The sequence below is a fragment of the Saccopteryx leptura genome, chromosome 7 (genome assembly GCF_036850995.1).
Source record: "Saccopteryx leptura isolate mSacLep1 chromosome 7, mSacLep1_pri_phased_curated, whole genome shotgun sequence".
Classification (NCBI taxonomy): Eukaryota; Metazoa; Chordata; class Mammalia; order Chiroptera; family Emballonuridae; genus Saccopteryx; species Saccopteryx leptura.
Window position 1 is genome coordinate 1,373,154 of NC_089509.1, and position 27,317 is coordinate 1,400,470.

At 38.5% G+C, this 27,317-nt stretch overlaps 1 protein-coding gene across 2 annotated transcripts in view; it reads left to right on the forward strand.

Moving 5' to 3' along the window:
* Positions 1–23,759, forward strand: part of MAP3K2 (mitogen-activated protein kinase kinase kinase 2) — a 98,230-nt gene extending 74,471 nt beyond the window's left edge. For both annotated transcript variants that reach the window (XM_066345973.1, XM_066345974.1), the window contains exons 16-17: positions 16,446–16,623; positions 17,355–23,759. In XM_066345973.1, coding sequence (XP_066202070.1) covers positions 16,446–16,623; positions 17,355–17,580 — 404 coding nt within the window. In that variant the 3' untranslated portion in view covers positions 17,581–23,759. The remainder of the gene's footprint in view (positions 1–16,445; positions 16,624–17,354) is intronic.
* The last annotated feature ends 3,558 nt before the right edge of the window (positions 23,760–27,317 follow it).

Here is a 27,317-nt window from a genome sequence, read left to right on the forward strand (position 1 = left end):
CCATGAGTTGAGTACCTATGTCTTCTTCTATGTACTTAATTGTTTCAGGTCTTATGTTTAGATCTTTGATCCATTTTGAGTTAATTTTAGTACAGGGGGACAAACTGTAGTCCAGTTTCATTCTTTTGCATGTGGCTTTCCAGTTTTCCCAGCACCATTTATTGAAGAGGCTTTCTTATCTCCATTGTGTGTTGTTGGCCCCTTTATCAAAAATTATTTGACTATATATATGTGGTTTTATTTCTGGACTTTCTGTTCTGTTCCATTGGTCTGAGTGTCTATTTTTCTGCCAATACCATGCTGTTTTGATTGTCGTGGCCCTATAATATAGTTTGAAGTCAGGTATTGTAATGCCCCCAGCTTCATTCTTTTTCTTTAGGATTGCTTTGGCTATTCAGGGTTTTTTATAGTTCCATATAAATCTGATGATTTTTTGCTCTATTTCTTTAAAAAATGTCATTGGAATTTTGATGGGAATTGCATTAAATTTGTATATTGTTTTGGGTAATATGGCCATCTTGATTATATTTATTCTTCCTAACCAAGAACAAGGTATATTCTTCCATCTCATTATATCTTTTTCGATTTCCCTTAACAATGGTTTATAGTTTTCATTATATAAGTCCATTACATTCTTTGTTTTGTTTATTCCTAAGTATTTTATTTTTTTGCTGCAATCGTGAAGGGGGATGATTATTTTGAGTTCGTTCTCAATTGTTTCATTGTTGGCATATAGAAAGGCCATTGACTTCTGTATGTTAATTTTGTATCCTGCAACCTTACTGTATTGGCTTATTGTTTCTAGTAGTCTTTTTGTGGATTCTTTGGAGTTTTCGATTTATAGGATCATATCATCTGCAAAAAGTGATACCTTTACTTCTTCTTTTCCAATATGGATGCCTTTTATTTCTTTGTCTTGTCTGATGGCTCTGGCTAGAACCTCTAGTACCACATTAAATAAGAGTGGAGAGAGTGGACAACCCTGTCTTGTTCCTGATTTAAGGGGGAAAGCCTTCAGTTTGGTGCCATTTAATATGATGTTAGCTGATGGTTTATCATATATGGCCTTTATCATGTTGAGATATTTTCCTTCTATACCCATTTTGTTGAGAGTCTTAAACATAAAATTGTGTTGTATTTTATCGAAAGCCTTTTCTGCGTCTATTGATAAGATCATGTGGTTTTTGTTCTTTGTTTGGTTGATATGGTGTATTACGTTAACCGTTTTACGTATGTTGAACCATCCTTGAGATTCTGGGATGAATCCCACTTGATCATGATGTATTATTTTTTTAATATGTTGTTGTATTCGATTTGCTAGTATTTTGTTTAGTATTTTAGCATCTGTATTCATTAGAGATATTGTTCTGTAGTTTTCTTTTTTTGTGCCATCCTTGCCTGGTTTTGGTATGAGGGTTATGTTGGCCTCATAAAATGTGTTTGGAAGTATTGCTTCTTCTTCAATTTTTTGGAAGACTTTGAGTAGAATAGAAACCAAGTCTTCTTTGAATGTTTGATAAAATTCGCTGGTATAGCCGTCAGGGCCTGGACTTTTATTTTTGGGGAGGTTTTTAATGGTTTTTTCTATTTCTTCTCTACTAATAGGTCTTTTTAGGCTTTCTGCTTCTTCTTGACTCAGACTAGGAAGGTTGTATTGTTCTAGGAATTTATCCATTTCTTCTAGGTTGTTGAATTTAGTGGCATAAAGTTTTTCATAGTATTCTACAATAATTCTTTGTATATCTACGGTGTCCATGGTGATTTCTCCTCTTTCATTTTGGATTTTGTTTATATGAGTTCTTTCTCTTTTTTCCTTGGTAAGTCTTGCCAAGGGTTTGTTAATTTTGATGATCTTTTCAATCATGCTTTCCTCGACAAGGCTGGGAGATTTCTGAGAAAAAAAAAATGATGGTCTTATTTCTTCCCATAAGATCAGAAGTGTGAACTGGGGTCACCTTGGTTCTGATGATCTTTTCAAAGAACCAGCTCCTATTCTATTAATTTTGTCTATAGTTTTTCTGTTCTCTATTTCATTTATTTCTGCTCTGATTTTTATTATCTCCTTTCTTCGGCTGGTTTTGGGTTGTCTTTGTTCTTCTTTTTCTAGTTCCTTAAGGTGTGAAGTTAAGTGGTTCACTTGGGCTCTCTCTTGTTTGTTCATATATGCCTGAAGTGATATGAACTTCCCTCTTATCACTGCTTTTGCTGCATCCCATAGATTCTGATATGTCGTATTGTCATTTTCATTACTCTGTATATATTGTGATCTCTGCACTTATTTCTTCTTTGACCCATTCATTTTTTAAAAGTATGTTGTTTAGTTTCCACATTTTTGTGGATTTTTCCCCTCTTTTTTGCAGTTGAATTCTAGTTTCAAGGCTTTATGATCAGAAAAGATGCTTGGTACAACTTCGATTTTTCTGAATTTGCTGATGTTGTTTTTGTGGCCCAACATATGGTCAATTCTTGAGAATGATCCATGTACACTGGAGAAAAATGTATACTCAGTCACTTTGGGATGAAATGTCCTGTAGATGTCTATCATATCCAGGTGCTCTAGTGTTTTGTTTAAGGCCACTATGTCTTTGTTGATTCTCTGTTTGGATGACCGATCTAGAGCCGTCAGCGATGTATTGAGGTCTCCAAGTATGATTGTATTTTTGTCAGTTTTTGTTTTAAGGTCAATAAGTAGCTGTCTTACATATTTTGGTGCTCCTTGGTTTGGTGCATATATATTAAGAATTGTTATGTCTTCTTGATTCAGTGTCCCCTTAGCCATTATGAAATGGCCATTTTTGTCTCTGAGTACTTTTGCTGTCTTGTAGTCAGCATTATCAGATATGAATATTGCTACGCCTGCTTTTTTTTGGATGTTATTTGGTTGGAGTATTGTTTTCCAGCCTTTCACTTTGAATTTGTTTTTATCCTTGTTACTTAGATGAGTTTTTTGTAGGCAGCATACAGTTGGATTTTCTTTTTTAATCCATTCTGCTACTCTGTGTCTTTTTATTGGTGAGTTTAATCCGTTTACATTTAGTGTAATTATTGACACTTGTGAGTTCCCTATTGCCATTTTATATCTTGCTTTCTGTTAGTTTTGTGTCTTGTTTGATCCTTCGCTTTTGTTTTTCTATCTTTTGTTTTTATTTGGTTGTATTCTATACATCTTTCCTCTGTTGCTATCTTTTTTATCTCATGTGCTTCTGTGGTGGTTTTTTTAATGGTGGTTACCTTTAAGTAATGAAAAGTGTTCCTACCCTGTTCATTATAGCGCACTATTTTGTGAGTACTTTTGCACTCCATCGTCCTTTGCTACTGTTAATCTCCATCCTCTTCCCCCCCCCCCCCCTTTCTTTTTGTTGTTGTCACAGTTTAAATTTGGTTTTATTGTGTTCTTCTTGGAGCTTTTACTTGTGGCTTTGTTTTTTTTGTTCTTTGTATCTGATTGGAGAACCCCCTTTAGTAATTCCTGGAGTGGGGGTTTTGTGATGATAAATTCTCTCATCTTTTCTGTATCTGTGAATGTTTTTATTTCTCCTTCATATTTGTAGGATAGCTTTGATGGGTATAGTATTCGTGGCTGAAAGTTCCTCTCTTTCAGGACATTAAATATTGGGGTCCACTCTCTTCTAGCTTTTAGAGTTTCTGCTGAGAAATGTGTTATAATCTAATGGGCCTTCCTTTATATGTTGTATTCTTCTTTTCCCTGGCTGCCTTGAGAATTTTTTCTTTGCCGTTGGTTTGTGCCAATTTCATTATGATGTGCCTTGGAGTAGGTTTGTTGGGGTTAAGAAAACTTGGAGTTCTGTTTGCTTCTTGAATTTGAGGTTTTAATTCTTTCCCCAGGCTTGGGAAGTTCTCATCTATTATTTGTTTGAATATGTTCTCCATTCCATTTTCTCTCTCTTCTCCCTCTGATATAGCTATTATTCTTATGTTATTCTTTTTGATGGAGTCGGATAATTCTTGTAGGGCTATTTCTTTTTTTTTTAATTTTTGAGTCTGTTTCTTCTTCTCTCTGTTGTGCCTCAAGTTGCTTGTCTTCGATTTCACTAATCCTCTCTTCTGTCTGGCCTGTTCTATTAGCTAAGCTTGTTATCTCGTTTTTTCATCTCTGTTTTATTTGTTTTTATAGTTTCAGTTTCCTTGGAAATATATTCTTTGTGTTCATTGAGTTGTTTTCTGAGCTCCCTAAATTGCCTTTCTGTGTTTTCTTGTATATCTCAGAGGTTTTTTAGGATTTCTATCTTGAATTCTCTGTCATTTAGCTCAAAGGTTTCCAATATATTAAATTTTTTCTTCATTGATTTTTCCTCATCTAGCTGTGTTACCTTTCTTTCTTTTGTATCCATGATATTCGATTTTCTCTTCCTTAATGGCATCTGAGGGTGGTTTTGTTGATAGTATTAATGAGATTTAATAAAGAATAAAAAGTTAAAAAAAATAAAAAATCGAAGTTGTTTTTTTAAAAAAAAATTAATAATGAAATAAAGAAAAATAAAATAAAAAAAAAAAAATCCCTTCCCCTCCTTTTTTCCTCTCCCTTCTTTCTTGAGAAAATCTTGTGGTGAACTGTGAATTATATTGTATTAAAGCAGGGGTCCCCAAACTTTTTACACAGGCGGCCAGGTCACTGTCCCTCAGACCATTGGAGGGCCAGAGTATAAAAAAAAGCTGTGAACAAATCCCTATGCACACTGCACATATCTTAAAGTAAAAAAACAAAATGGGAACAAATACAATATTTAAAATAAAGAACAAGTAAATTTAAATCAAACTGACCAGTATTTCAATGGGAACTATGGGCCTGCTTTTGGCTAATGAGATGGTCAATGTCCGGTTCCATATTATGTCACTGCTAGCTGTAACAAGTAATATGATGCGCTTCCAGAGCCGTGAGGCGTCACCGGAAGTAGTACTGTACGTAAGCGCCGGCATCTTTGCGGCGCCGCCACATACAGTACTCCAGGAGCACAGGATGCATCCTCTCACTGACCACCAATGAAAGAGATGCCCCTCAAGGCACATATGGGAGTTGATGCTTCCAGCTCCTCCCCCCTTCTCTCTCTCTGTCTCTCCTTTCTCTCTCTCTCTCTCTCTCTCTCCCTCTCCTCTCTTAAAAAAAAAAAATGAATAAATGAAAGAGATGCCCCTTCTGGAAGTGCTGCGGGGGCCGGATAAATGGCCTCAGGGGGCCGCACCCGCGGGCCGTAGTTTGGGGACCCCTATATTAAATAGAACAAACAATGCCTGTAATGGAGGGCCTGAATTGAGGAAAAGTAATAAAGGGGGAAAAAAAGAAAAGAAAAAAGAAGGGTGTATGGTTCCACAAAAAGCAAATAAGGAAAAAATTTGGGTCAAGAATAAAATGATTTGCTTTTAGGTGTTGGTTGACTGAGTTATGATGAGAGGAATAAGAGGGAAACAGGAAAATGGGGGGACAAATTAAAAAATTACTATTGTATTTAGTGGAACAAGAACTAGATAAAATGGAGAGCCAGGGATGGGAGCACTGCTAGTGAGTTAAAAAGGTGAACTAAAAACCCCCCAAAATGCCACAATCATAAATTTGAGTCCCAGATAAGATAATTTGTTCGTTATTGAGGTTTGAATGAGAGGAGACGTAAAGGAGAAAGGAAGAAACTAATATAGAGGGAGAAAAGAAGGAGAGAGAGAGAAAAAAAGAGGGAACCACTAAAAGAAGAAAAAAAAAAGAAGAGAGAGAGAGAGAGTTAAGGGTTTTGGAGTGCAACCTTCATAGAGAGAATGGAAGAGGAAAGAAGATAATGGGAGATGTAACACTTATGGGTAGTGTACTTCAAGGAGAGGAGAGAGTAAGACCGGCAGAGAGTTAATCGACCAAATTGGAGGAGGAAAAAAAAAATATCAAGAATGCAGATAAGAGAAACAAACGAACAAATATAATAAAATGGGATAGGTTATAAAGTTTGCGGATTATTCTTGATTTTGAGAGGTTATCTTCTTGCTTTTTCTTTTCTCTCCCTCTTCCTGGTCAGTGACTCTGTACCCTGGGTTCTGCCCCTTTGGCACGCTCAGGTAGAGGTTTGCAGTTGATAAGTCTCTATGACGATGTCATGTATTGTGCTTTAGTCTAGTTGGCAGTCGAGGCTCATTAGCATTTATAGGCTCCGCCAGTGAGAGAGTCCATGTACCTGGAGCCTTTCTCCTAGTCTTTCCTTCCTCAATTAGTAGCCTGATAATCCAGCTATGGGGTTGCTGCTGCCTCTGCCTGGATAGTAAGAGGCTCAAAGAGCTGGCAACTCCCCACTCTATTCCCACTCAGCACAGAGCTCTGGGTAAGGCTTAGTCAGAGCTGCTAGCATAATCAGGCGGGGCTTCCGCCCACTCAAAGACCTCTGGCTCTGCCACTCTGTCCGGTAACACGGGCGGGCGCCCACTCCCGGGGCGCTTGGAGGAAACTCTCGCTCACTATCTGCGTGCGCAGACCAGGATATCCGGCTTGCAGTCTCACACTCTGAGTGTAACCCCCACCTGCATGGAAAAGTTACAGCGTTGGAATTGGCTCTCTCTCCATCCCCATGCGCGGCTTTTTGAAGGCGCTGGGGCAGCCTGAGATTCCGCTTTTGGCCCACACAAAGGCCCCTGACTCTGCCCATCTGTGGGATAACACGGGTGCACACTGCCGAGGCTCTCGAAGGAATCTCTCGCTCACTATCTGCGCGCGCAGACCAGGATAGCAGGCCGGCCACCTCACCCTCTGAGTGAAACCCCCACCCGCACGGAAAAGTTCTAGCGTTGGAATTAGTTCTCGCTCCCTCCCCGTGCGTGGCTTTTTAAGGGTGCTGGGGCAGCCCGAGATTCCGCTTTCAGCCCACACAAAGGCCTCTGACTCTGCCTCTCTGTGCGGTAACACGGGCGCCCACTCCTGGGGCTTTGGAAGGAATCTCTCGTCCACTATCTGCGCGCCCCGACCAGGGGATCGGGGAAAATGGCTGCCCCACTTGTCTTTCTTTGTCTGGGTTTGGCGTGAGTGTTAGCTTGTATTGCCCGGGTTGCCACAGGAACAGTTTTTCCTTTGCTTGGATCTCCATGCCACAGCCTGGTTCGGCCGTTTGTGCCTCGGCCTGGATCTATTCACCCCCTTTGCCCGCCTTAGTTTCTATATTCTCAGTTCCCAGTGAAAGCCACCCTGTTTAGGTTAGTGAGGAAGGCGAGCATTTCTTACTCCCTATTTCCTTCGGGGTTTGATTATATATTTAGCCAATTTTTCGCTCGACCATACCTTCAGGTGTATTGCGAAACATCTGAGGCTCCAAGGATAGGTTTTTCTGTTTCTGGTTGAAGATCTTGTTGATGGGGGAGATTTATCGGTATCGCTTCCTATCCCGCCATTACTCTGACGTCATCTGTACTGAACTATTGATCATTATGTCTTGAATTTGCTTCAGATGATATGAGGGGGTGGAGTGAGTGGCTGGCAGTGTGGCTGGGGAAGATTTTCAGGTGTATGCTGGGGCTGGGTGATGGGTCTGTATACTGTTCTCCCTGCTTTTGTGTACAGTGGTACCTTGAGATAGGAACAGACCAAAATACAAAATTTTTTCTTTTTTCTTTTTTTTTTTAAAGATACGAGCTGCAATTCAGTCCATATTTTTGTTCGAGATCGGAGTAAAATTCGAGATATGAGTCGTGATTCCGGAAGCTGCTGCTAGTTGGCACGTTGGTGCATGGGTCCAGTACTGGCAGTTTGATATATGAGTTGACTGACTTATGAGCTCGGTTACAAAACGAATTAAATTTGTATCTCAAGGTACCACTTTATGTTTGAAGAATCTCCTTAATAGTTTACTTTTAGGGAATACAAAATAAGTTTTAAAACATTAGGAGAGTATGTTGGGAACCTGGCTAAACATTTTCTCCTCAGTACTTTGTATTGGTGGGCCTTGGTTCAGCATTGGTGATTCCTCTACACCAGGGGTCTCAACTCAACTCAGCATGTGGGCCGCAGAGCAAGATCACAGCCGTTTGGCGGGCCGCACTAGGTCTACAAAAGGCAACTGTTACGCAACACTTTTCTCACTGCAGTTGAAAACAAAAAAAAATCAGTAGAAAATTGTTCATCAGGCCGCGAGTTTGAGACCCCTGCATCTACACAGACAGTTCTTTTTGTTCCTTTTCAGCTTGTTCCTTTTCAGCTTGCAGCCATTAAGCTTGCTTGCTCTTCCTCCCTTGCTTAAATATTGTATTTTAGAGATAGGGTCTGTTTTTGAAAGAGTCCTCTTTATGTATTGGATAGTGAGGTGTTAAGTAGGGTCGACAGTGCTGCTTTACAGGGTCCCTGGTGCTGTGTCTAAATTAAGCTTATGGCATGCAGGGTGGATCCTGTACCCCTGCCCCGAAGAGAAGATTCAGAGAAGCTGTCATCCACTGGAGGTGGGGGAGAAGGGGAGATTTGCTGGGAGTACAGAAGCTCATGGTGGAAATTGGCAGTATACATTCTCATTCTTCTCCAATGTAGCTTTTCCCACTATTAATTCTTCTTCTTAGAGACCATTATAGCTAGGAAGGAAAGAAGGGGGAAAGGAAGGCGGGGATAAAATAAGGATTTTAAAACATGGTTAAGGTACAGGAGACTTAAAAATAACAAAGTTTAAAAATTAAAATTAGACGTTAGGAGGATTCCAAAATGGTGATGGAGTAGGCAGCTGTTCCAGTTGCCACCTCTTAGGACAGAACTTGAGTTATAATTAAGGTAGGAACAATTCTTTTGAAAAACCAACTTAGGACTAAATGAATAGGAATCTATAACCAAGGAGTCATAGAAGAATCCACATCAAGACTGGTAGGAATGGTGGAGATGTGAAAAGGGTTGTCCCCACTTCCAGGAGCAAACTGTGATTGAGGGTATGAAGGGACTCTCAGCTGGGGGAGGTTTTCCTTTAGAGGTTTTCCCTGAGAGGTGTGAGTCCTAAACCCCAGGCCTGGCACACCAGCGTTAGGCACCAGAACCTAGAAGAGGTGCCCGCATAGCATCAGGTGGTAAAAAGAAGCAAAGTTTATTTTTTGTGTGTGACAGAGACAGAGGGACAGATAGGGACAGACAGGAAGGAGGAAATATGAGAAGCATCAGTTCTTCCTTGTGGCACTTTAGTTGTTCATTGATTGCTTTCTCGTATGTACCTTGACTGATGGGCCACTGCAGACTGAGTGACCCCTTGCTCAAGCCAGTGACCTTGGGCTCAAGCTGGTGAGCCCACACTCAAGCTGGATGAGCCCGTGCTCAAGCCAGTGACCTTAAGTTTCGAATCTTGTTCCTCCATGTCCCAGTCTGATGTTCTATCCACTGCACCACCACCTGGTCAAGTGAAACAAAGTTTTTGTCTGTTGGAAAGAGATGAGACTTCTTAGAGACCCAGGTACCCTCTTTAAAGGGCCTGCACAGAAAATCTTGTTCACACCCACTTACCCCGGGGCTCTGGCAGAGGGAGGCCTGAGAGGACTAGAGTTGTGTTAGGAGAGTATGGTGGCCTCAGGTAGAGCTGCGGTGGGAGACGGCCACCAGAACCCCTGTACTAAATCATTCTCCAGTGCTCCAGATGCTGTCTTTCTTAGGTAGAGCAATCCCCTACATGTGGCAGCACCCTGGGGGAAAGCAACTGCCCCACCCTTGGGAATCTCTCCTGTCCTGCCCTATGGAGATTGGCTTTGCTGAGAAATAAGCAGCCTTGGCTAGGAAGCAGGGGTGGGGGGTGACAGTGACTCAGTTGTCTGGCGTTGAGGCTGGAACTTTTCCCCCACTTTCCTGAGAACATGACTGGTATTTCTGCCTCACAGGATATTTAATAGAGACTGCCTGGACAGTGGGCAGACCAAATCTCTGGGTTTCACAGCCACACCCACTGAACTCTTAGTGGCTACACCCTACCAGTGTAAAAAAAAAATTCAGTACAGACTGACACTTGGGGCACTGAGGTGGGAACCACACCTATCACCTTTCCTAATCCCTGAACTGCATCACCCTCCACACTCTACCCAAGTTCTTTTCAAGGGCTGAGCACAACAAGTAGCCAGTAGAGGAGGCAGCAGGAGGTGGAGAGCAGGGAACCTTGGACGTTTTGCTGACTTGCTCCCAGGCCCAGTGCTCGTAAAAGCCAGCCTTGGTTTGTAGCTTGTTCCTTCCATGTGCACCTAAGCCCAGCAGAGACAGTTTATAGCTCCAAAAAGGTTGCTGAGGGTCAGTGATGGGCAGTGTCTTCTACTGGTCTGTACCACATTCCCTTTTAAGAGGTCCAGAACCAACACATTCAGAGGCCAGCTACAGAGAACATCAGAGCAGGACCCAACCAACCTTACTAACAGCATATCCAAAGGGAGAGCACATCAGGCACCAAACCCAGCTGAGGCTAGTTCTCTTTTCTGCGGTCAGCACCTACACAACAGCTTGCGTGCATTGGATGAGGTAGAGCCTCAGGATCATCTAGCTGAAGTTCTGGATATCCTGCCCAATGGGGCTAAGATCCACAGGAGGAAGGGAGAGAGGCTTAGAGCTCAGGCATTGAAACTGAGTTCCTTGGAGCTTGTTATTGGGACTGATTGAGGGGCTTAGCCACTATCTGGCGGGGCACAATCAGCCCCAGTGGAATACTGAATCTTTCTCCCTGAGACCAGAGGCTCCCCAGCTGAAAGAACTTCTGCAGAGGGGACTCTTGGCCCTACTCGATCTGAACCTACTGCTCACTTTGCTGGGAAGAAATAAAATTTGAGTATTCAGCAGTGGCTGAGGAATTAGGCTCTGGAGTACGGGGTACTTTCCCCATTCTGAGTTCCTGATCAAGAGACCCCTGAAGTAGGAGGTCCCACTAACATTGTATTCCCAACCTCAGCTGCCCTAACCCATCAAGCTTGCAACCTGTAGAGGGGGTGGTTGATTAAGGCCAGTCTGAGCCCACTCTACAGTCTTTCTACAGAAAACTCTGTGGGAAGACTAGGCAGCTGCTAAAGGAGGTGGAACAGCTGAAAAAGGAAGGCAAATCTTGCGGAGGTTGGGCCCTTTTACGGAGCTGCTGTCACCTCTAAGCAGGAGGAAACTGATCTTTATACATAAGTTGGCCCCTCCCACACTACCCAGGCACAGAAAGCACAGACACAAACAGTGAACAGGGCAGTAGCTCCAGACAATTGGTACAAACAACGTCTGACATCAACCCATATCCAAACCCTGCCTAAGAGGACTCAGGAACAACACAACCAGTAGTGAGTGGCAGACACCAATGCTAGACTTAGTTAACTACAGAAGCAGCACGCCCAAAGGAGGAGTACAGCAGGCACCAGACGCTGAAGAATAACTACGCCCCATAGGACAGACACTGCGCAGCATCTAATACATGTGATCGAGGTTGACCCTTAGAGCCAGCCGGCCAGGTTAACCACCCACAAAAGGACCAATAGTATTCAAGAGTCACATACAACAGGAGGGTAAATATAGCCCTCAAGAAACATTCTTAGAGCAAGGAGCTCAGGTGGCCCAGAGGTTTATACCACTGAGCCCACCTTCCTCATAAAGACATCACAGAACATTTAGGAGTCAGAGTAGAGATCCTAGTGCACAGACAAAATAGGCAGACAAAGAAGTATGACCTAAATGTACCAACAAGAGAAATCCCCAGAAGAAAAGAATTAAATGAAATGGAAGTAACCAAACTACCAGATGCAGAGTTTAAAATAATAGTTATTAGGATGCTTAAGGATGTTAGAGTAAGAATGGATGATTACAATGAGAACTTAGTAAGCATTAAAAAGGACATTGAAACCATAAAAAACCAGTCAGAAATGGCAGATACAATAGCTGAACTGAAGACTGCACTAGAAGGAATCAATAGCAGGCTGGATGAAGCAGAGGATTGAATCAGTGATTTAGAGGATGAGATAAATGAAAGCACATAAGCCGAGCAGCAAAAAGAAAGGCTCAGAAAGACTGAGGAAACTCTAAGAGACCTCTGTGATAACATGAAGAGAAAAAACATCTGCATCATAGGGGTTCCTGAAGGAGAAGAGAATGAGCAAGAGAATTTGTATTGAAGAAATCATAGCTGAAAATTAACCTAAACTGATGAAAGAAAAAGTCCTACAAGTTCCAGAAGCACAGAGAGTTCCTATAAAGAGGAACCCAAGGAGGCCTACACCAAGACACATAATTAAAATGCCAAAGATAGATAAAGAAAGAATCCTAAGAGCTGCAAGAGAAAAGCAATTAATTACCTCAAGAGGAGCCCCTCTAAAGCTGTCATCTGACTTCTCAACATTAACTCTTCAGAAGGGGTTGGCAAGAAATATTCAAAGTAATGTAAAACAAGAACCTACAACCAAGACTCTCTATCCAGCAAGCTACTGTTTAAAATTGAAGGAGAAATAAAGAGCTTCCCAGACAAAAAAAAAAAAAAAAAAAAAAAGAAAAAGGAAAAAAGAAAAAGAAAAGAAAGGCTCAAGGAGTTTATTACCACCAAACCAGTACTGCAAGAAATCTTAAAGGGCCTGCTATAAGAAAAGGAAAGAGAAAAGAAACCAAAGAGAAATCAAGAGGATTATAGGTTTAAAGAATAAATGGCAATAAACAATTACATATCAGTAATAACCTTAAATGTAAATTGATTAAATGCTCCAATCAAAAGACAGGGTAACTGCATAGAAAAGAAAATGAGCCATATATATGCTGTTTACAAGAGATCTACCTCAGAACAAAAATACACACAGACTAAAAAGTGAAGAGATGGAAAATAGTATTCCAAACAAATGGGAATGAAGGAAGAAAAAAAAGCTGTACTTATGTCTGATAATATATGCTTTCAACCAGACTGTAGTAAGGGACAGAGAAGGTCACTCACTACATAAAATGATAAACGGAGCAACACAACAAGAGGATATAACAATTGTAAATATCTATGCAGCCAATATAGAGTACCTAAATATACATATAAAGCAGATTTTGATGAACATAAAAGGGGAGATTGACAGCAATAGAGTAAGTAATAGGGGATTTTGGTACCCCACGAACATCAATGGATAGATCTTTCTGACAGAAAACAAAGAACCAACAACCTTAAATGACCCACTAGATCAACTGGATTTAATTGATATCATCAGAACATTTTACCCCAAGGCACCAAATTGAAAACATTTCAGTGTTGAAAAACATTCAGAACACTTGGAGGCTAAATAGCATGTTATTAAATAACAAGTGGGTTAACAAAGAGATCAAGGAAAAAATAAGTTTCCTTGAAATAAATGAAAATGAACATACAACAACCAAAAATCTATGGGACACAGCAAAAGCAGTCCCATATAGGTATACCTTAAGGAGCCAGAAAATCTCAAGTAAACAATTTAACCCTGCACCTAGAAGAACTAGAAAAAGCAAAGAGGAAGTCGAATGAATGAAATAATAGAGATCACAGGGGAAATAAATGGACACAGGTGTTTAAAAACCCCCAAAAGATCAATGAAACCAAGAGCTGGTTCTTTGAAGAGGTAAACAAGATTGAAAAACCTTTAACTAGACTCATTAATGAAAAGAGAGGACCCAAATAAATAAGAATTGAAAGAGGAGAAGTATCAACTGACATCACAGAAATACAGAAGATCTATGAAGATCTATATTCCAAAAAACTGGACAACCTGTGGGAAATGGATAAATTCCTAGAAACATACAATTTTCCAAAACTCAATCTGGAAGAATCAGAAAACTTGAGACCAATGACAACAAATGAAATTGAAACAGTTATCAAAAAACTTCAAGCAAACAAAAATCCTTGACCAAATGGCTTCACAGGTGAATTTTACCAAACATTCAAAGAACTAACACCTGTCCTCAAGCTATTCCAAAAAAAAAATATCAATAGAAGGGGGGACATTCAAGCTCATTTTATGAGACAAGCATTATCCTAATTCCAAAACCGGGTAAAGACACTACAAAGAAAGAAAACTATAGTCCAATATCCCTGATGAACATAGTTGCTAAAATTCTCATCAAAATATTAGCAAACCAGATCCAGCAATACATTAAAAAGACCATACACCATGATCAAATGTAAGTTATTCCAAAGAGGCAAGGCTGGTACAATATTCGCTAATCAATTAATGTGACATCACATAAAATGAAGGATAAATATTACATGATTATATCAATTGATGCAGAAAAAGATTTGATAAAAGCCAGTACCCATTTATGATCAAAACTCAGGAAGGGGGGAGTACAGGGAACATACCTCAAAATATTAAAGGCCATAAATGACAAACTGACAGCCAACATCATACTCAATGGGCAAAAATTAAAAGCAATCCCGTAAGATCAGGAACAAGATGGGTGCCCCACGCCCTTTCCCCACTCTTATTCAAAATAGTTCTGAAAATCATAGCCACAGCAATCAGACAAGAAGAAGAAATTAAGACCACTCCCATTGGAAAATAAGTAAAACTATCATTTGCTGATGACATGATACTGTACATAGAAAACTGTAAAGTCTCAGTCAAAAAAGTAGTAGACCTAATAAATGAATTCAGCAAAGTGGCAGGATATAAAATTAATATTCAGAAGTCAGTGGCATTTTTATACATCAATAATGAACTGTCAGAGAAATAAAACAATCTCATTCACTATTGCAACAAAAATAAATAAAGTGCCTAGGAATACATTTAACCAAGGAGGTAAAAGACTTGTATTGGAAAATTGTAAGACACTGAAAAAAGAAATTGAGGAAGATACCAACAAGTGGAAACATATACGTACGGTGTTCATAGATAGGATGAGTTAATATCATTAAAATGTCTATACTACCCAAAGCAATCTATAGACTCAATGCAATTTCTGTTAAAGTACCAGTAGCATACTTCACAGATCTAGAACAAAGAAAAGAAGAAAGCTGGCCCTGGCCAGTTAGCTCAGTTGGATAAGAGTGTCATCTGAAAACACCAAGGTTGCAGGTTCAATCCCCAGTTATGGTACATACAAGAAGTGACCAATGAATGCAGAATAAGTGGGATGACAAGTGTATGCATCTCTTTCCCTCTTCCTCTCTCTATCTCTAAAATCATCAATAAAAAGTAAGAAAATGCTGAAAACAACTCCAAAGGCAGACAAGAACGCAGTGTTTGGAGTGGAACGAAGGGACACAGGAGCCAGTAGAAAGAATTCCCAGTGGAATGACTAGAGCAAAAAGCAAACCAGCAAAAAGTCACATTGGTTTATAACCCAAGATACAAAAAGTACTCATATGTTCATATTGATATGAATGAATGGTTGAATAAATAAAATACATGGAAGAAAGGATACAATACAGATTTCCTGTGCAGAATAATTCCAAATAATTCATGTGTCTAATCCTGGAGCAGAGGGCTGTGCATAGTGAGCTCTCCCAGAGAATGCAGTATGAAAGGGGGAAAGTGGAACATTGCTGTAGAGAATTCAGCACACTTCCTCAAGCCAGACAGGCAAAGTCCATTTATAATAAATAAATTAAGGTTATTAATAAAAGTAAGTGAAATTTTAAGACAAAGCTCATAGCTTCCTTAGAAGAGATTTAAAATATGTAGAAATTTTGAAGTAAAATTTTTTTTTAATTTTTATTTTTTTTACAGAGACAGAGAGAGAGAGAGTCAGAAGGATAGACAGGGACAGACAGACAGGAACGGAGAGATGAGAAACATTAATCATTAGTTTTTTGTTGCGCATTGCGACACCTTAGTTGTTCATTGATTGCTTTCTCATATGTGCGTTGACCACGGGCCTTCAGCAGACCAAGTAACCCCTTGCTGGAGCCAGCGACCTTGAGTCCAAGCTGGTGAGCTTTTGCTCGAACCAGATGAGCCCACGCTCAAGCTGGCGACCTTGGGGTCTCGAACCTGGGTCCTTGGCATCCCAGTTCGATGCTCTATCCACTGCGCCACCGCCTGGTCAGGCTTGAAGTAAAATTAATGTGAAAAACCCAATATTTAGAAAAACTGAACTGTCAAGACAAAAGCAGGGGGAAAGTGCTGAAAGTTTTGGTTAGGAGGGTCTCAGGAATTTCTTCAGAAGATAAACTTCAGCTGTGAGCCTCCTGCTTTATTGAGTATCACAGGGCAGTGGAGCCCGACAGCCTGCTGTTGCTTTCTGTCCTCTGGGCTGTTTCCCCTTTCTCTTTTTTGTTTCATCCTCACCTCCCTCCACATTGGTCCGTTTTAGTGGGAGAAACGTTCTTAGTTTTAAAAGCACAGATTTGACTCATACAAGGTTTGTGTTGTAAACCCTTAGTGAACTCCCTCTGTGTGACTGGCATTATGACAGTGACAGGTACTGTTTGGAAGATGAAAAGCAGCCTCTTTTACGAGACAGATTGAAGAGTCTGCTAAGACAATTCGCTGCTGTTCTTTTATATTACATGACAAATTGCCAATAAAAATAATGAAATGAGGATGTTTCTTATTTTTAGGTGCAAATATTCTGCGAGACTCAACAGGCAATGTCAAACTAGGAGATTTCGGGGCCAGCAGACGACTTCAAACCATCTGTCTTTCAGGGACAGGAATGAAATCTGTCACAGGCACGCCATACTGGATGAGCCCTGAAGTAATTAGTGGAGAAGGCTATGGCAGAAAAGCAGATATCTGGTAGGTTTTGATGCTAGGTTTGCCTGAAAACATTTCTCTGAAGAACTTTAGAAGTAATCAATTTTATTAAAGATTTATTGATTGATTTTACAGAGAGTGGAGGGGGGAGTGAGAAGTATCAACTCATAATTCCTTCACTTTAGCTGTTCATTGCTTACTTGTCATATGTGCTTTTACCAGGCAAGCTCAGGGTTTCGAACCAGCGACCTCAGCATTCCAGGTCAATGCTCTCTATCCGCTGTGTCACCACAGGCCAGGTTAAAAGTAATTAACCTTTATTGTTAGTCTCTTATAATTCAGTTAATCTTTAACTGCTTAATAATTTTAAGCTAGAACATAAAATGGCCATTTTCTGCTTCTCACCAGAACAGTTTTTAATGGATATTCCTTTTAGGTACCTAAAGGCAAAAATAATTTTTAATGTCTGTATTTGTAAGATAAGGACAAAAAAATTGTATTTAATATCAGGTTAGAAAATTACGTAAATCAGAATTTATAAAATGAGTCGTACTTTTTGCTTAACTATTTGAGTCAGTCCTTAAATTGTGGTTTGTTTTCATTGACTTTTATGTTTAAATTATGTCATATATATTTACAACCTTTTAATGAAACTGAACTTGAAATCAAGTCATACTTACGTATATATGGACTTTACTCCTGTTTCTTGTTTTATAGTTAACTGGCTTTCTTTCATGATGATATTGTTTGTGTAATTAAAACAATTTTTTTAGGAGTGTGGGCTGTACTGTGGTAGAAATGCTAACTGAAAAGCCTCCATGGGCGGAGTACGAAGCAATGGCTGCCATCTTTAAAATTGCTACTCAGCCAACAAACCCGAAGCTGCCAACTCACGTCTCAGACTATACTCGAGACTTCCTCAGGCAGATCTTTACAGAGGCCAAGCTGAGACCCTCCGCAGATGAGCTCTTAAGGCATGTGTTTGTGCACCATCACTAGCAGCCAGCAGCCTCCTCATATGCCTCTGCCTGGCACACTCTGTTCATCCACCTTCTCTCTGACTGCACTTTTCTTTTTTATAAAAAGAGAGATGGGGAGAAAAAAAGACAAGAGGGAAAGTGTTTCTCTTGATTCTTGGTTAAATTTGTTTAATAGTAGTAACCTAAATTTTTATATTTAATATTTTTTTTCCTTACAAGAACTTGAAACTTAAAAAATTTTTTTTTATAATGTACTGATGTGGTTCAGAGACGTAAAGCACTTTAGTACATGGTCACTCTTTTTCGTACAAACAAATCATGGAAATACCTAAAGATTGTAGTCTTTCTCTGGGTCACTGACATCTTAGCAGTGATGGGGAAGACATGGAAAATGAGAAGAAAATGATATATAATTTGTTTTTAATGATAGTATTTAAACTAGAGTCTCATTTGTGGGTTTGAACCCTAAACTTGAGTTTAGAGTAGGTACTCAACTTAAAAGAATATAGGTTCCTTCTTATATCTGTATTCTTTAGATCCTAATCTCTTGTCTACCAAGCTTTTGCTCTGTAGGAATCTTGATAGAAAACATGAATCTCTAAGAGGTATGTTTGTTTGTTAATTCTAACCAGAAAAATAAGCAAATATACTATAAAAGATCCATGTTATTGGAATCTATAAATCTTAAGGGATAGCTTTCTGTTTAAAATATATATATATATATACTATTTTATTTTAAAACATATATGGAAAGTCAAGGAGCAAATCCAAATTCAAAGACAAAGGAGGTTGCTTTAAATGTGTGAACAGTAGTAGAGACCATGTTTGCCAGTCAGCAGAAATAATGAAAAGAAGAGCTAAGTGTTGTTTAGTGTATTTTAAACTGTGTTCTTTACCTGAGGAGAAAGTCCTAAAATGAAGGGAAAGGAGAAATAGTCATATTATATCTTCCTACTTCTAGATCCTGATTCCTCATGGATAACATTTCTTAAGTGCTAAGAGTATATAACCTGGAGTGCCATAAAACTAGTGTTATAAGATAAAGCCCTTGTTCTCGGGATCACAGAATACTAAAGCACCTCAAAAAGCAGTAAGACAGTTCAGAAGGATGAGGTACAGCTTACTTCTCTTGGCATTTGGCAATGCCTGGAGACAGTTTTGTCACAACTTAAGAGGATGCTAATGGCATCTAGTGAGTAGAGGCCAAGGATGCTGTGAAACGAACAGTATAAATGGACAGAGTCTGCTGCCCCCAATCCTGCTCAAATGTTAACAGGGCCAAACCTGAGGAACCCTGCCTGTTATAAAGACCAGCCTCAGTGAAAACTGGGAACAGCCCTTAGAAAGAAGTTCCTTGCAAAGTCAGTTTCAGAGAGAAAGTAGTATAACACATAGTGGGGGTTTTGCAGGAGCAGACACCACTACTTCAGGTTAAGGGCAAATGATCCCAGTAGCAAGCAGCAGTCTGTTCCTCACCAGCTGCATGGTGCGCCCAAATCAGTAACTTCCATTTTAGAAACAGAATGAATATAATCACACAGCTTAGTGAACTCATCTGTCTGTATATATTCTTTCCTTGGCTCAATTTATAATTGTGGGAAAAGAACCAGGTATTTCTAGTATAATGTCTCTACTAAGAGCAAGGACATTAAATGGAAGGAGACAAGTAGGAGAATTACACTATCTCTCATGGACTTGTGCTACTGAAAAATATGTATGATACCAGTAACTTGGCCACTCGCCATTTTTTTCAGTATATTAAAGCAAAGTGCTAAAGAGCTAGAAAATAGTAGTTTTTCTGAAGGCCCTAAATATAAATACCTTTTATGAGATTCATAGGGGACTCCGGTATTTTATTTCCTGCTAAAAAGTGTGATCTTTAGGGACTCTTAAAATACTGTTTCTGAAGTTAAGTAGATTTTGGCTTACTGTATCAGAGTCCTATCTGACATTCCCTGTAGGAAATACGAAATTCTTCTAGCTAGTTTGAGAAGCAGTCCAAGCACAAAGGTTCTCCCATGCTCTTAATCGAAGGAAGCGGTTCACCAGGAAGATTATAAATGAGTGGCCCCTTCCCTAGAAAACCAGCTGTCAAATCCTGTTCTGTAAACAGTCCCCAAGGGTATGGATACGCTGCATTTCTTTATCTGTTTTGAGTGAAGGCATCTCTTCTGCTTGAGCAAGACCATGGTGTCTGTCCTTTGTTTCTGTCTTGTGTGACTGTAATTTCATTCTTACTCATTCTTGGTCTTGGTCTGTCAGGATAACCAGTGGTGCAGAACATGAGACAAACAATCTTTAGAAAGAAATCTTGCGGGACTGGGAAACCCAAAGCAAGACTGCAGTCTCTTTTTCCTTTTTAATGCTATAGAAAGTCAGTCACCTGAAAGGAAACAACTACCTTAACACTGCTGCAGAAGACCTTTGTTGTATAAGAGAAATATTGTTCTTTATGTAGAGATTTAAAGATAGACAAATAGTTTACAGAGTTATTATATAAAGTGATGTGAATTTATTTTAAACAAGTTGTAAAGGTACCAAAACCACAAGAAAAGTTAATATATATAAAAGCTACTAGAACAAAAAAGCTTGAAGTGTGATGGGGTATGGAAGACCAAAAGTAAATTTAAAAAAGAAAATTTTGAAACAAAACACTTCTATTGGGGCAGTTATATGTAACACTCCCAACTTTTTCTTTTTAAGAACAGTGTGGATCAACAAATGAAATTTGAACTTTTTAAGATGACTGTAAATGTATTTTGTTTTTTAAATGCACAACTGATTCTTCTATACTGTAATGTTCCTTTGCTGAGGCTGGAAAATGGTCAGACTGCTGACTTTGTGCCTTTAAAATGCATTCTGCTTTGATTGTGGCAGACTTTCTGGTGCTGGAGAAGATTCACTAGCAGTCTTACTGTGCTTTTCAGGAAGTATCTTTCTACCTAGGCCTTGAGAGAGTCAAAATGTCATGACTTAGGTTTGGGCCAAATACAAGATCTTTTACATTGCAAACAAAGTGTATTGAATAAAGGGTTGAAAACTATAATGACTATTGGGAATTTTGATGATTGGTAATTCTTTCAAATGTATTTAAAAGATTACAGACTTTGAAATTTTCAGTATATGAATATCTTTAAATTTTTTCTCATTTACAAAACATTTCTAACTTGGAAAAATGGTTAAAGACTGTTGCCTTAATTTTCAAAGGCATTGTCAACCTTACATAGTTAATGGGATTGAAATGCAGAGGCTGAACTACAAAAAAATTAAAACTTATTTCAGAATAAATTGAATTGGCTTTCACTTGAGAGTCTTTATCTTGTTCTCAATAGAAACTACATTAAAAAGTGATATTTCTTTACAGTAGCTTTCTGCTCCTTTACCTCTTACATGTGTCAAATCTGGTCTGTTGTATTACGGAGTTGGAGTTATGATAAGATACGTGCAGTCATTAAGAAAATTAAGTCTGAATAGTTTATCAAAATGACCAAGGTTGGGTTCAGTGGCCCAGAGGTTTGCCACATGCAGACCCTTGGCCCACGGCAGAGTTCTGAGCGAGTGATTTCATTTGGGATCTAGGGACCAATAGCTTGGATGTGAAATCACCTGGTGTCAATCAAGTATACTAATCTATAAACATTTTAGAACCAGGGTGAATCTTTTTCATTTGCTTATTCAAAAATTGTGGCTTATTGTGTCAGGTACTAAATTAATTTATTCTTGAGGTCACAGTATAGGAGGAGACATGGGCATACCCTGACTCTGAAAGTTCAGCGGTTGTTTTAAAATCTTACTATTTTTTGTGATGTAAGGGAAAAGCAATTTTGGATAATTATTGGCTGTTATAAACGAAAATGTCATTAACAACATGAATTAAAAGTATCCCCAAACTAGAGGGACCTCCATGGGCCAGGCAGCCTCTCTCTCTCTCAGGACTCCCTCTTCTAAAACCCAGCCTCTGCTCAGCAGTTCAGTAATGGAGGGCATTTATTCATAACATAGTGTTTTTTCCTGCTGTTTCTTTTAAAGAGAAAAGAAATGCTTTCTTTTGGTGTAAACTGTTAAAATACCTAAAACATTTTATAGAAATTGAATTCTGTGAACAGTGTTATTTATATTAAGATTAGGACAATTTCTTGATACTGTTTCCCATTAAGTTTGATCTTTGTTACAATTGTAATGTTCATATTTTGAATTTTAAGATTGGTTAAATATTAATGAAAAGCAATTTAATTGTTAATTTTTGGTAGTGCCTTTTTCTCTGTATGCCTTAATTTTATTTTATATCAATAATTCACATCACCCACCGGAATGAAGATTTTTCTCCAAAATCAGTAGTTTCAAGAGTTGATTTGGCCTTAAACTCTGTATTGGCCCTTAAATATTTCTTAATGCCTGCTCCTTCTCCTACCCTTTTCTACCTCTTAGTTTTTTGCATGAAAGGAAAGACATTGTCGTTAGTCTGTGATAGACAACTGCAGTCTCCACTAGATTAGAGCTCCTAAGATAAGGACAGAAGGATTCAGATTCTAAAGAGACATAGAGTCAGTTGTTTTCCAGGCTGATTACTTGATTTTCAATCACATTGACACTGTCCAGGTTCTTTGTACATCATGGTTTAGTTAGGGTTTTCATAGCAGAGGTAGAATGGTTGTTTTGCCCTAAAGAGGTTAAGTGGTTTACAAATGTAAAGGCAATGAAGCTTAGGACAGTGAGCAAGAAAATCCAGGGGTAGCAAATTCTAATCTAACATTTCAAGGAAAATTCTAGCTTTTCTGTGAAGTGTGTGTGTGTGTGTGTGTGTGTGTGTGTGTGTGTGTGGAGTTGAGGCAGGGATTGGAAGAGAGAAAAGGTATGAGTGTTCATTAGATTAGTTTCTGTTCTTGGAGGATCAAAAATTTGTGTGACCTACTGATGACCGGTGAGTGTAATCGTCCTCAGGTGGGAGTGCCAGCACATTTTCCACAAGTCACTGTTTAAAAAGGTATTGTAAATTGCCAAGTTCTTGGTTGGTAAAAGTAGATTAAAATAGAATTTGTATGTGTTGTGTAATAGTATATATATAATCCTTAAATAGAAAGTAATTGGTTTTGCATAGTTCTTCATGAACTCTTTGGAATAGAAATTCTGCTAGACATCATCAAAACAAGCTTCCTTAGCTTATGAAACATTCAAAAGGAAATTTTCTTATACCTCTTTTGGTTGGCTAGGGAAGAAGTGCTGTAAAGCCACTGTCCCTACTTCACAGTTGTCTCAGCTTTGCTCTGACTTCTGCCGGCATTTGGAACAGGACGCCATAACAGGTGTGGGAAGTGCCAGAGCCAACCATTTTTCATAATCGCCTTTCAGAGCTGTAAATGGTAATGAGCTCTCAGGGGAGTCCAGAGAATCTTCTCTCAGTGATAGAGTGGACATGATTTAGTTTCTGAAAGTTGAAGGGAGGGGTCATAGCTATTGTAGAAAAAAAGGGAATAAATTTTATCTGTTGTCTGCATAGTCTTTTATGTAATTCTTCATGTTTTTCATAATTCATTTAATAGACAGTAATGTGATATCTTTATTAATAATAGTGAAGGCATAAATCTGTCCCTATAGCTGATTACTTCTTCTTTGCTTTCACAATCTGTATTATTAGAATCAATTTAAACCAAAGCTTTTCTATTCCATGCACCCATTACCAAAATGATTATCACTGTTACTTCTGTCCACCTGTTTGTTAATAGGGTAAAAATGATAAAGCTGATACTAGTAGAATTTGTATTTCAATCTGTCCTTCAAGTGAAAGGAGAGGTGCTTAGTGTTTGCATTTAGACATGCAAAATTTCAACTATGGAACTGAATAGACATTACAAACTTGAGCTTTTACATGTGCCAATCTTACTAACATTGGTTGACAGTCAATGCATTGAAACATGATGCCTCGGGTTGGTGGTGTACTTTCTAGTGTCTTAACATTCATGAACTTATGTTTGACTTGAGGGGCATTTCAGGAAAGCTTTGAGGAAAATTAAATTATAGACTGATGTCTGCTTTGTGCCATAGGCATTTTGGAACATAAGGAAGGATGCATTCCAGAATGCATGCAGAATTTGTCTCCAAATAAGGTTCTGAGTCCCTTAATGACCATTGAGACAGTCAAGTTTGTGACTATACTGAAAAGCACTTTTATGTTCATTTATTTATTTATATTTTTAGATTTTATTTTTTAAAAAAGATATATGGTGATGATTTTAGCATTAGCATTACTTGGAGGGGAGAGATAAGTAACAAAATTACATCTTAAACTCTAGCAGGTACTTAAGACTCCAAAATGGAATTGACATATTCTTATTTTTCCAAAGACTTTTCTTCCACCTGGAATAAGAAGAGAGGACTAGTGGAAATGTTTGAGCTGAAAAGGGTTACGAGCACAAGAAAGTGGGCCAAACTCTTACACCATACCCTCTCCAAGTGAGAGCACAGTGTCTAAGGATGAGAGTACTTTAAAAACGTGGTTGTTTTTAATACAGTCTTAATTAGTAAAAGGTTTACATTTTTTCTATTGCTATTGGTTTTAAATTTTGCTACCCTGCATTCAGAAATATTATAAAAGAGTTAATACCAAAAATACTTTTCAATGTCTGACATCTCTTATATTTCACATGGTTCTTTTTATTCAAATATCATTGTAAATAAAAGTAAACTTGGATAAATTTAAGAATAAACTTTAATTATTTCAAACTATGATTATCAATTTGTATATTTACCTTTTGGCTTAATGTACATTTTTTTAATATAGCTATTCTTTATATTTAACCTTATTAGTTTCTCTCTGTAAACATTTTTAATCTCAGTTGAATGCTGGGCAGTTTATAATTATGTACAAAGGTTTTTTTTTTTTTTTTCATATCAAGGTTGACTTTTTTGCACATTTTGGGAAATGTGTCATGTGTACACTGATTTACTACTCTGACCAATACTTGTTGATTTGTGTATGAGCATCATGAATGTGTGCATTGAACTACTGTCTGTGTCTCTATCTTTTAACTTTCTTCAACATGTAGCCATCAGTAACTGCATTGCTGTTACCGACTTCAGTGGACCTTATTGCTTTTACAAAGTACACTTACCTATGGTTCTGTCTTTGTTGAAGAACTCAGGAGTTCACCATCACTTTCTGATTTAATATGTATTTTAAAATCCATGACTAAGTTGAAAGTATGCTTGTAACTCTGTGTATCAGGGGATATGTGTGTGGAAATGTCTAGTCTGTAGGCACATTTGTATATTTCAGTAATTTCTATTTTCATTTTAATTCTACATTTTTATGAACTTGTTTTATATAAGGGTACTGTTTAGTTAGAATTAAATATATATAAAAGCTTTTTGAGAGATTATTTACTATATGAAGATATTTTCAGCTGGCTGATCAAAAATATTTTTAAAATTTTGTTTTTAACCATTTAAAATATGTATTTCCAGAATTTGATGAATATGTACTTTGCTATCAGTTAAAATACTCTTGCAAGGAAGAACATTGACTTCTCTTGAGAATTCTCTAAAATGCAATTAAAAGGAAAAAATTGGTTTTAAGCAGTAGCAAAAATATGCTGTCCACTAAAAATGGCCGTTGAATTCTTAAGAGCTATGACAAATGTGAGAAACTAAATTGTCTTGGAAAGGTGCCAAGATTTATATATCTCCAGTTTCTCTTGGCTGGTCCTACTATTGTTTTAAATGTTTCTTTTATTGTGCCCTAAAATTTCAACTCTTAGTTTTTTTCTTACTGGGCAAGGTCAGATCTTGTTTATGAAACAATACATTGATATATTGTGATTCTCTGAAATTGACTATAAATTGGTTCAGAAATGTCCAAATATGTATTGAGTGTCTTTATACTGTGCTGTGTATGTTAAGTAACTGGCAGACAAAAAATTGGAAATTAAATTTCCAATCTGACAATGTTATTGTACTTAAGAAAAACCCTGTTTTTAATATGCGGTACCACATACAATTACTTGTGTGAGAAATAAAGTCCACTGTTGCAGTTGAATGTCACGTAGCTTATTATGTTATAAGGAGCCAGTATGATTAGCAAAACCTCCCAAAGGCCAGATACAGTGTGGTATGTGCCACATTTCATGCATATTTTGACTTTGTGTTGTTCACTGAAAGTTGTACTTGTAAAAATGTATAAAATTTCTGAGTTTAACAGTTTTTATGTATCTGTTTTTCTTGCTGGAAAATAGCTTTTTAAAAATCTAATGTGAAAAAAACCATGTTTATATTTTGTTAGTAATCAATTTGTTTATATGGAAATTCGTATATTGTTGGCACACATCTTTGTTTAGGTTTATCATGCATGAAGGCCTGCAATAATTAGCACAATGAAAATTGCCCTTTTTTTTTTAACATGTTAATTCATTTTTTGAAAGATTGTGGTGCGAAGGGTTACTTTTAAGTAACCTGGATTATGGAATATAAATGAATGGCACTTTCAGTGTTAATAAAGCTGATATTTATTTCCACTATGATTGGTTTGTCCAGATCTGTTCTTGGACACAATGTATTCCCAAGTGTCCCTCCTCCACCTGTGTTGATCACTTTCTAGGAGACCAAGCATATACTAACCTGGAAACATTGCAATGGAATCTTTCTAGAAGATTCTATACTGTCTTACCCAACATGCTCTCTGGCATATCTTCTTCTGGATACTTTGATTACCTAAATTAGAAATTTACAGTGATTAAAAATAGCATATAGAAACAGTGCTTTGGACCTTATGTGTCGTGTTGGCAACTTTATAGGCCTGGCAACAGTGCTTTAGAGCTCAGGACTTATTACAGTGGGGCTTTTCAGCACTCACTGAAGTGTTCTTTTAAAAACAAGATACCCTGGCTGGTTGGCTCAGTGGTAGAGCGTCGGCCCAGCGTGTGGATGTCCTGGGTTTGATTCATGGTCAGGGCACACAGGAGAAGCACCCATCTGTTTCTCCCCCCTCTCCCCTCCTTTCTCTCTATCTCTTTCTTCCCTTTTTGCAGCCAAGGCTCCATTGGAACAAAGTTGGCCCGGGTGCTGAGGATGGCTCCATGACTTCCACCTCAGGCACTAGAATGGCTTTGGTTGTAATGGAGCAATGCCCCAGATGGGCAGAGCATTGCTCCCTAGTAGGCATGCCGGGTGGATCCCGGTTGGGAGCATGCGGGGGTCTGTCTCTCTGCCTCCCTGCTTCTCACTTCAGAAAAATACACACACACAAAATAAAAATAAATAAATAGCCTGACCTGGCGGTGGCACAGGAGATAGAGCGTCAGACTGGGACGCAGAGGACCCAAGTTCAAAACCCCAAGGTGGCCATCTTGAGTATAGGCTCATCTGCTTTGAGCAAGGCTCACCTGCTTGAGCCCAAGGTTGCTGGCTTGAGCAAGGGGTCACTTGGTCTGCTGTAGCGCCCTGGTCAAAGCACATATGAGAAAGCAATCAATGAACAACTAAGGTGCCACAATGAAGAATTGATGCTTCTCATCTCTTTCCCTTCTTGTCTGTCGCTATCTCTGTCTCTGTCACAAAATAAATAAATAGATAAAAAACAAAATAAACGAAGCCCACTGTCAACGTATAAAGAATGAATGTTCCCACAGTATTGCAGATCATTTAAATGAATACTTTTATAGAGAGGGCAACTTAGCAATGCAAGTCAAAAGCCTCAGAATTTGTGTTCTTTCTGACCCATCAGTGGTGTATCTAGGAATTAATTCTGTGGAATGATTACACGTG